This window comes from Mesitornis unicolor, unplaced genomic scaffold, assembly GCF_000695765.1.
Source record: "Mesitornis unicolor isolate BGI_N332 unplaced genomic scaffold, ASM69576v1 scaffold839, whole genome shotgun sequence".
Classification (NCBI taxonomy): domain Eukaryota; kingdom Metazoa; phylum Chordata; class Aves; order Mesitornithiformes; family Mesitornithidae; genus Mesitornis; species Mesitornis unicolor.
Window position 1 is genome coordinate 1 of NW_010206303.1, and position 9,671 is coordinate 9,671.

General features: G+C 38.1%; 1 protein-coding gene across 1 annotated transcript; it reads left to right on the plus strand.

The window, feature by feature from the left end:
- Positions 1-194: 194 nt before the first annotated feature.
- LOC104546317 (glycogen [starch] synthase, liver-like) lies at positions 195-9,240 on the plus strand (the record flags this gene model as incomplete). Its single annotated transcript, XM_010191680.1, has 7 exons — positions 195-273; positions 906-1,019; positions 2,763-2,889; positions 5,026-5,121; positions 6,596-6,759; positions 7,944-8,024; positions 9,019-9,240. Coding segments are annotated over 7 exons (883 nt in total), but the record flags the coding sequence as incomplete, so codon positions are not given.
- Positions 9,241-9,671: the final 431 nt, after the last annotated feature.

Below are 9,671 nucleotides of genomic sequence, written 5' to 3' on the forward strand. Positions count from 1 at the left end.
TCCAATCCCTAATGTTCTGTGATTCTGTATGGGAGAACAAAATGTAAGGAATATAGAAGGGCCATGAAAACAAAGGAAAGATGCATGCTGACATCAGCAGACTTCAGATCAGACCTCATTTGCCATTTCTTCATTTTCTTTATACAACTGATAATAAGTCATTTGGTAAAATAGGCTCTGTTTTGCTTCTGCAGAGGAGAAATTCCAGACTTGAACAAGATCCTTGACCGAGATGATATAACCATTATGAAAAGAGCCATCTTTTCAACTCAGGTGAGAGAATGTATTATTTACACAGCCATCTAGTATAAGTGATAAATACAACTATGTACAAGGATTGTGTATGACATATAGTGATATACATGCATTGAAAAAGGCATTTTCTGAAAGTATACTTTTCATCAGTAACACTTAAAGATCAGCTGTGGATGTTTTCAATGAGGTTATGACCCAAACTACTAATCCTTTTCCAGTCACATGCAGGACACCAAAATTCCTAATTCTTTTCTCCTGCACTAAGTATGAACTTTGCATTGTTCCTGAAGCCTAGATTCTTTCATTTTTATTAAATATGTAAAATCAATCTACTAAGAAGACATAATGTATTGACTAAAACACTTTAAAGTTACATGATAGGCCTTTCTAAAAGTTAGTACAAATAAACTTATGTTGAGGTAAATGAAACAAGTCCTGTAACAGATTTTATGGTCTCATTTGTGGCACTAGTTATATAGAAGACAACATTATATAAGCATCACTTTCCTTTCTTGCCTTAAAATGAAAGGGTAAAATCCTACTCACATTGTTGACAAAATCTCCCACTGTCTTCCATGAACATTAGAAAATGGTAACAGAATTCTACCAACAGTTTTATCTGGCTTATGGATTCCTTTTTCTCTATTTAGCGACACTGTCTGCCTCCAGTGACCACCCACAACATGATTGATGATAGCAATGATCCAATCCTCAATACCATCCGACGCATTGGCCTTTTCAATAATCGGACAGACAGAGTAAAGGTACATTTTGTCATTTTCATTTTAAATGTAAAATGGGATTTCTTTAAACAGTCTCAGTCTAGATCATTGGCATGGCCAGTGCAGCAAATTCTTGACAGGTAGTATTTTACTAGAGTACTTCTTCCTTCTTCCTCCCTTTTCAAGAATAACAACTAGTCACTTCACAGATATCCTATGTTGCAGTTTAACTAAATTAATTTCAAGTTAGAAATCTGATGTTAGGCAGTTGTTCTAATTGCTGCCTCCTGTGTTGAATGAGGAGCTACTAGTCCTGAAATCCAGAAAGTGCCACATATCATTTGTGCCCAGATGTAAAACTCTGTAACAGTTTCATATGCATAGAGGTCCAGAATTTGAGCAGACATTTCTGCAGTATTGCTTCATCTCTTAAGAACAACACCCTGACACTCAGCGGTTGCTGTAGAACGTAACCAGGGCTTTGATCCTGAGCAGAAATACTTCCTGTTCATGCTGTGTTCATGTTTACATCAACTGTTGAAGCTAAGTGTATGTAAATAATTCCTCTCTTTACTTCCATGTCTGTCTTGCCAGACCACAGAAATTATGAGCTTCCGCTTTCACAAGTATGCGGTTTTTTATGGTCTGGCAATCTTTGTCATTCTCTCTGCTAACTGTGACTATCTTATCATCTATCTTTTCAAAGTAGAATATAAAATTTCATATTCTTCCACTTGAAAACTTTCTTTTTAAAGTCAGGTCCTTAGTATCTCTGACAATGATATATCACTCGTTCTCAGTGTTTTGGCTTTTAAACCTATGACAATAACAGGATAAACATTTTCTTCAACTTTTTGGCTTAACATATTCTCTGCTAAGTGTGTGTCTCCAATGAGCTCTGAGAGCATAACTGAGATCAAATAAGCTTGCATAATGAGTCCATTTATTTGCTGAATACATACATGTGTTGATTTACTCAAGTAAGTAGCATGACTGTACTATTAAGAAAGGATAAAAACATAATTTTTATGTGGAGTAACGGCTGCAGTATATTTATGTGGGGAACATAACCCAGAGAAGGTTAAACTCTTCCCTCACACTTCTTCCTCCCAAAGCTGACTGGACAGCATATACAAGGCACTCTCTACTTATCAGTAAAATATGGGGCAGTGTCCCTAAGCCCTGCAGACTCATGCAGATAAATTAGCTTGGGTCCTGAAAGCAGGGTATTAGCCTAAGTTACTAAGCTTTGTCTTTCAGCAAGATTAGTTAGTTTAGGCACTGGATTGAGATGATGGGGCTACAATATGTCCGGTTTCAAAATTCTCTCAGTTCTTCAGAGATTCATCGAGTACTGTAAGCATTCCTATATTTCAGTTGGAGGCTGTGAAGCTTAGAAGTTCTGTATCCTCCTGAGGCCTCCTCTGGAACAAGACATCCCAATACTCTATGACTTGTTATGACAGACCAAGAGAACCAATTCAGTATTGTTAAATGCCACAGCCTTAGGCATAATTCTCAATGCACATGGTCTTCCTTGATCAAAAAGGATAAAGCTGAAGACCTGTCCAGAAAAAGGGTTCATTATCGGTACTATTTTCAGGACAAGACTGTGCACAGGTAGAATACATTTTAGTGTGGGAGATTAATTAGATAACAGCAAAGGAGGTGTTGTCGAGCTACTTAGGAAAAGGCCAGAGTGAAGAAATTGCTTAAGCTTATTGATAATTAAAATGTATTGATGATGGTTTACTTTCAACTCTAATGTAAGTTTTGAATATCCAGGTAATCCTACATCCAGAATTTCTTTCTTCTACAAGCCCATTGCTGCCCTTGGACTATGAAGAGTTTGTTAGAGGCTGCCACCTTGGTGTATTTCCATCATACTATGAACCCTGGGGTTACACTCCAGGTAGGCAATCTGTACACTTCCCTAGTATTGGAAGATGAATACCCATTCTGTTCATGCAGATTAGCTTTGCAGACAGTTTCTTTTGGAGCACTGAAACTTTTGGCTTTGTTCCCTCTGCAGTGCAAAGGTGTTACTGCTGGCAAAATTTGGGTGCCAAATGGTATAAAATGGCATCTACTGACTGACAACCACTCACATTTGTCCCTGTGCTGTACCCTTTCCCATACTAACATGTAATCTTTTGATTTTCTGTAGCTTTAGAACAAAAATTATTTTTTAAAACTTAATTCTTATCTTGATTCAAGGATTTTAAAAGAAGATTTAGAGGAATGTACATGTCGAAAAAAGTAAGGCAAGATATCTGATGCTATCAGCTGACATATTTCAGTGGATTTAATTCAAGTTACAAATCTGATAGATTCATATAACACCACATCTAAGATTCTTACCACAGATACATGCAGTGGTAGAGAATCTCACAGAATTAATTGGAAATTCCTAAAGAGACAGAAAGCATTTAGTTTCCAACTTTAAAAAATTGGTCAAGATTTACAAAAGACACTTAACACCTCGTGAAATCAGTGCAAACTATGAATTTGAATACCAATGAAAATAAAAGCCTAGATGCCTATGTTTTTTTTATGTCCTCCAAGATACACATCTGAAAGTTGGAGTGCCCCTCTGAAGAGCATTTGTTGTGAGCCAATGAATCAGAATATAAATTTGGCAAATTTAGTCATTCTCCAGAGCTGTTTCTCTCCAAGCAAGAGAGCTATTTAATTCCAAGTAAGACAGCTACATTGCATTCCAGTAATTTCTCTTCCTGTTCTAACCTAGCTAGGTATAAAGAAAGTGTGACCTCCAGGGATGGTTTTGAAGTGAACATTTAAGTAAATGTGGACAGAAAAGTTAAACTGGTACTTAGCAGTTTTGAGGAAAGCTGTGATTTACACTAGTTAAAAGGGTAGTTTCTCTTTCCTTTACTAATGGAAAAGTGATTATCTTTGTTGATACCCATTTAATTCTGCCAGAAACAAAAAGTTACATTGTTAAGAAAGCTGGGGAGGGACTTTCTACAAGTGCATGTAGTATAGGACAGGGTGTAATGGCTTTAAATGGGTAGGAGGGGGTAGATGGTAGGAGGTGGATTTAGATTAGACATTGGGAAGAAATTCTTCACCATGAGGGTGATGAGACACTGGCACAGGTTGCCAAAGGAAGTTGTGGATGCCCCCTCCCTAAAAGCCTTCAAGACCACGTTGGACAGGGCTTTGGGCAACCTAGTTAGGTGGGAGATGTCCCTGCCCATGGCAGGGGAGTTAGAACTAGATGATCTTTAAGGTCACTTTCAATCCAAACCATTCTATGATTCTATGATTTATAGCTCTATTTTATAGATATGAGTTTTATTTTCATTGTTTTTTATGTGAATGAAGGCTTTCATGCATGGCTTTCAGCATTTCAGAGACTAGAGTATTTACTTTATCTTCATGCTCTCTTAGGTTAGACTTAAGTTAATCAGCAAGAACTCTTTCAGCCTGAATAAACAGTTGTCCTTACTCACATTGATGATAGAAATGACTACAAAAGATGTATACATTTTCTAATTTTATAAAACTAGCTCCACATCTACTTTGAATGCAGTCTTGAGTTAATTATTTGGTTTGTTGGGGGTTTATTTCTTGCTATAGGGATCAGTTTACAAACACTATCAAAATACAAAGTTTAACACGCTCCTGCACTTAAGAGATTCAGTTTTGTAAGTAGTTGTGAACAACTAATGAACATATGTGTACAACAAGCTTCAATTTAAAATTCAAACCAACAGTCCAGACCATATATTTGGGTTCTTTGTTTCAATGCTGGACTCCCAGAAATTTCAGTTTAGCTGCCAGGAAACACAAATATATGTTCACAAAAACAGTGTAAAATTTTCTCTTTAAATTTACTTTTTCTTTCTTTTTTTCTTTTTCTCCAAATCCACAACAAAGCATAATAGTTTTCCACTTGACATTTTCAGAGCAGCTCTAGTGTTATGGGATCTTCTGTCTGCCTGTTTCTTTTTATTTTTTCTCTCCAGGTGAAACCATTCAAAGAATATTGCCCTGAAATACTTTTTGTCTGTTTCTTTCACAGCTGAATGTACTGTGATGGGCATTCCCAGTGTAACCACAAACCTTTCTGGATTCGGCTGTTTCATGCAGGAACATGTTGCTGACCCAGCAGCTTATGGTAAAATTTTGAACACCGTATCAATACTACCTCTGAGTTAGGAAAGCAAAAAGCACAGCAACAATTCTGTTACTCCTCAGTTTTGTGCTTTCTCTAGTGCAAAGATGTTCACTAGGGGGATATATGCAGGGCTATGAATATGTGAACAAGCCATTCAAGCTTTCATATTTATCCAAACCCTTTCCAAGTTCTCTCTCTTTTGTTTCCCTCTAACCTTTTGTCTGATGTATCCTTCCAAACTCAGTGCTGCTCATACTACTCTAGAGTCTACCAGCTCTTCCCTTTAATGTCTCTTGTTATGGTGAAAATCTGCTTCTCTTCGAATAGTCCAAGAAGGATGTGCCAGGACTTTGAGGGCAATGAAACTTGCCTCCACCAAAAAGAGTAAATTATCATGTACATGAAAAAATAAACCTGTGGAAATAAAAGAAACCTACATACAATTAAAAATCTGCTTATAAAGGTTTAGAAATGGTTCATGATTGAAGTGCGGTGGGAAGGAAGGTAGCTGGCTTCTCGTGTGTCAAGCCAGTACTGAAAATGTGCCCAAACTAGGGCCTCTTTCCAAGTGTCTTGGCTTGTCTGCACAATCAGGCAATGACAGCTCCACACTAGTACCAACTGTGCCCTGATCTAGGGGCAAGGGTAGAGTCAGTTGGAAAATACATCTACACCTGCTGGGTAGACATGTCTTTGACAGCCTTCAAAAAGGTCACAGAATGAGAGCATGGGTCACTTTCTCTTCTCTGCCAAAACATAGATGTGAACATTGACATATCTTACTGTACATTCCTAAGTGGCACTGGGCACTTCAGTTAAGGTAGTTGAGCATTTGTCTTGTCAATTAAGATAGCTGAGTTCTAGTACCCTGTTCTTCCCAACACCCTGGAGTAAGGAAGGTGGCAGGAATAAATTATTGACCTCGACAAACTATATAAAGACAAAGTTTACCTCAGCCCTCTCTCTGCCAGAGCTGTCTATTGACTAATGTATATGAGTTAGCTATCTCCATGGAAACACCTATTTCTACAGAAAACACAGCCTCTCTCCTACAGGCTGATTCTGACCATCCACACTTCTAAATTCTACTGCAAACTAGGAAAGCATGAGATTATTTTTTCAAGCAGTCAATATTTTATAAATTATTGGAGATAGAAATTATATATCTTTATCCAGAAACTCTTGAATCCTTTTGGACATATTTATACAGCAACAAATATGAGTTTTGAAAATTTCCTGAATTTCAGCCTGAAAGGTAAAGAAAATTTAAATTAAAAAATACATATTTCTCTGCAGCTTTCCATTCTGTCAGAACAGTAACAAAAGTTCCAGTTATAGCTGCCTTTTAACATTAAAAAGAACATATAATACATGTAATGTTTGTAAGACTATGTGACAGAAGGTAGAATGGAAATGTAAGAGGTCGGATTCCGTTTTCAGTTCCACTGATCTTCACCTTTTTTGTGTCCTTCAGGCATCTACATAGTTGACAGAAGATTCCGCTCACCTGATGAATCATGTAACCAGCTGACTCAGTTCCTGTATGGATTTTGTCAGCAGTCCCGTCGCCAGAGGATCATCCAAAGAAACCGAACCGAGAGACTCTCAGATCTGTTGGACTGGAGATACCTAGGCAGGGTGTGTGAAACTATGTAATGGAGGTATTAAAGATTCCAGACATGTAGATCTTACTAACAGTCTTCAGCATCATGCTGCAATGCAAGGAGACATCCCTGTTCTGAAAAGCACCTTTCAAAGGTGCTAAAAACAAAGCCTGTCTTTACATTTCAGTGTAATCCTTCCATTCTCCAGTGGTAAGGAGAGACATGACTTAACTGAATAGGTTAGAGCAAAAGCCAGTCACACTGAGGTCTTTGTAGTGCTAAAGATGATGTAAAAAATTTGTGTCCTTGACAACACTGGCAACCCTACACTAAGTAGGATTTGTGCTCCAAAGTCATCTGGACTCTCAAAAACCCTACCTGTTCTTTCTAAACTGCTGCTGACCCTTGTGGCTCCTCAACATCCCTAAACTACATTTATGCCTTAAAGGCAAAATAGTGTTTTTAATTTGACATAGAAAATATTTCAGTACCGCCTACTAAGAAGACAGTCACTAAGCAGTATGCTCAAGTCCATAGGAGCAAAAAAGTGGTTGTACATATATCAGTTTTGTATCTATTTTGAACCTTGTCCTGCTCTGATGTCTGTGTGAGAACCTTTCTGTCTATATGGTTCCCAACACAGAGTCAGACCATGACACAAGCAGCTATTTTTTCCATGCCTATGTTGGAGACTCCTCAATATAGTGGATCCATAAATATTCTTCCAATTCTTAAATACCAGGCCTCAGTAAACTCAAAAATTTTACTTCTGTGTAACTCTTATACATGCTTCCCATGCAAGAATGAGTCCAAAATTTATGTGTATACACGTGCACACTTAAAGATGCACATTTTCCTGTTTGAAAAAGAGCCAGATCTATCCTGAGGGATAAAGAATATCTGTCGCTCAAGAAGAACTACTCTGACTGAAACAAGTGCTGGTTTCCATCTTGCTATGTCTTAGTCTTACAGAAAATGTGTCCAGCTTCTGTTCCAGACTCTACTTCAGTGTGAATCTAACATGCATGGCTTGCTACTTCACAACAATGTGCTTATTACAAGCAGCCATATCAGTTGGATTCTCCTTAGCTGAAAACATGTTTAGCCTTTGTTCAGCATCATCTTTTAGAAGCTACTAATTTTATGTTCCTTTTTTTTCCCTGCTTAAATTTACCCAAGAGTTCCGTAACTTGTAAAGGCTTCTCTTTTATGTTGCAGTATTACATGCATGCCAGACACTTGGCTCTCAGCAGAACATTCCCAGATAAATTTGAGATGGAACCAAGTGCTCCACCAAAGGTAAAGACTGCTTTTGAAGATGAGTTCATCTGCATTTTAGCTACTTTACAAAGAGAAAGAGAAAATGACTGTGTGTGTGTGTGTGAGACAAAGAGAGAAGAGAGTTAGCAAATTTTGTTTTAACTGAAGGGAAGCAGGAACTCATAGTTAAAAACTCAACAAGTTATAGACTCAAGCTCCAGTGAGGAGTTGTAATAGTATCAGTTGCAAACACTAGACGTACCAGGTGCAATATGGGAACAGTTCTCCAGATGATTTAGAGTGACCTGCATGGGACTATGCCACTTTAGACGATCTGAGGAACTTGCTCTTGAAATTCCTATTAGAAGAGTGGCAGCTTCTAATTTTGCTTCTAATAGATGCCATGGAAATGTTCTACACAAGCCAAATAGAAGGGGAATTGGGAAAGGATGTTCTAGGGAAAGCAAGGCAAAGTATGGCCTTCATCTAAGCATGGTATGTGAGGAGGAGGCTGTGGCTGGAACTGCAAGTGGTCAGTTTAAACCCACGCCTTCAAACAGTTCTTGTACAGTGCATCTGAGAAGGGAGGCTGCTCAGATCCAATGTGTTATTAAAAACCAAACCTCTAGACACCTCCAGAGAACAACTGATTGTTATTTTTTAAATAAGAAGGAGAAAGGAGGCTCAGACCGAAACCTCTTGCTTGGTTCTGGTTTTGCAGATATTGACATTATAACTAGAAAACTGTTTTAAAACTTAAGACTAAATTTTGAATTTCAATAAGCTTATTCTGACTATGGAGTACAGAAGGATTTTGTATTGTGTTGATGGTTTAAGGCTCAATAAAGTACGTACTGACAGAGAAGGACTGAGGAGATCTGGGTTCAAGGGAGTTTAATTTTAGAGTGCAGAGCAGGTCTAGCTTACATTCCACTATTGGTTTCCTTTGAAATCTTGATAGCCTTAAATTGCTGTATGCAACCAATTGAGGAACACAGTGATAATATATACAACTTGCTTCTCTCTCTGCCAGACGGAAGGTTTCAGGTACCCCAGGCCTTCATCAGTGCCGCCATCACCTTCTGTCTCTCAGCATTCCAGCCCTCACCATAGCGAAGGTGAAGATGAAGATGAGGATGAAAGATATGATGAGGATGAGGAAGCTGAAAGGGATAGGCAAAACATCAAGTCTCCCTTTTCCCTTGGAGTACTGCCACAAGGAAAAAAGAAGCAGCATGGAGAATACAGGAACTGAATTCATTGTTCTCACCCTGGCAGGGTCTCTCCATCCATTCAACAGTTTCTCCTGTAGGCTTGGCAAGCTTTGTGTAAAGGGTACTGTGATGTAACTAGGGGAAATGTAAACGTTACTTGAGCTACACTGCTGGAAAGCCTAATATCATTTCACCTCAGAAGTAGTTTAAATGACAATTCTTCTGTACACCTTTGAGGTAGAAGGGATTTCTCAAGCTTAATAAATCTAGAGAATGCAACAATCCGCTCAGGAGCTTATACAAACCACAGATCATACCTTTGTCTACAAAATCATCTATATTAATCATAGTTTATGCTGATAGCTCCGTTATGAATGTCCCAAATGAATTCCTGTTTCATTTATGTTCCCCCTTTTCCCCTCCTAAACTAACATGAACTTTAAGGCAGAGCTCAAAAAATTTAGAGGAAAGA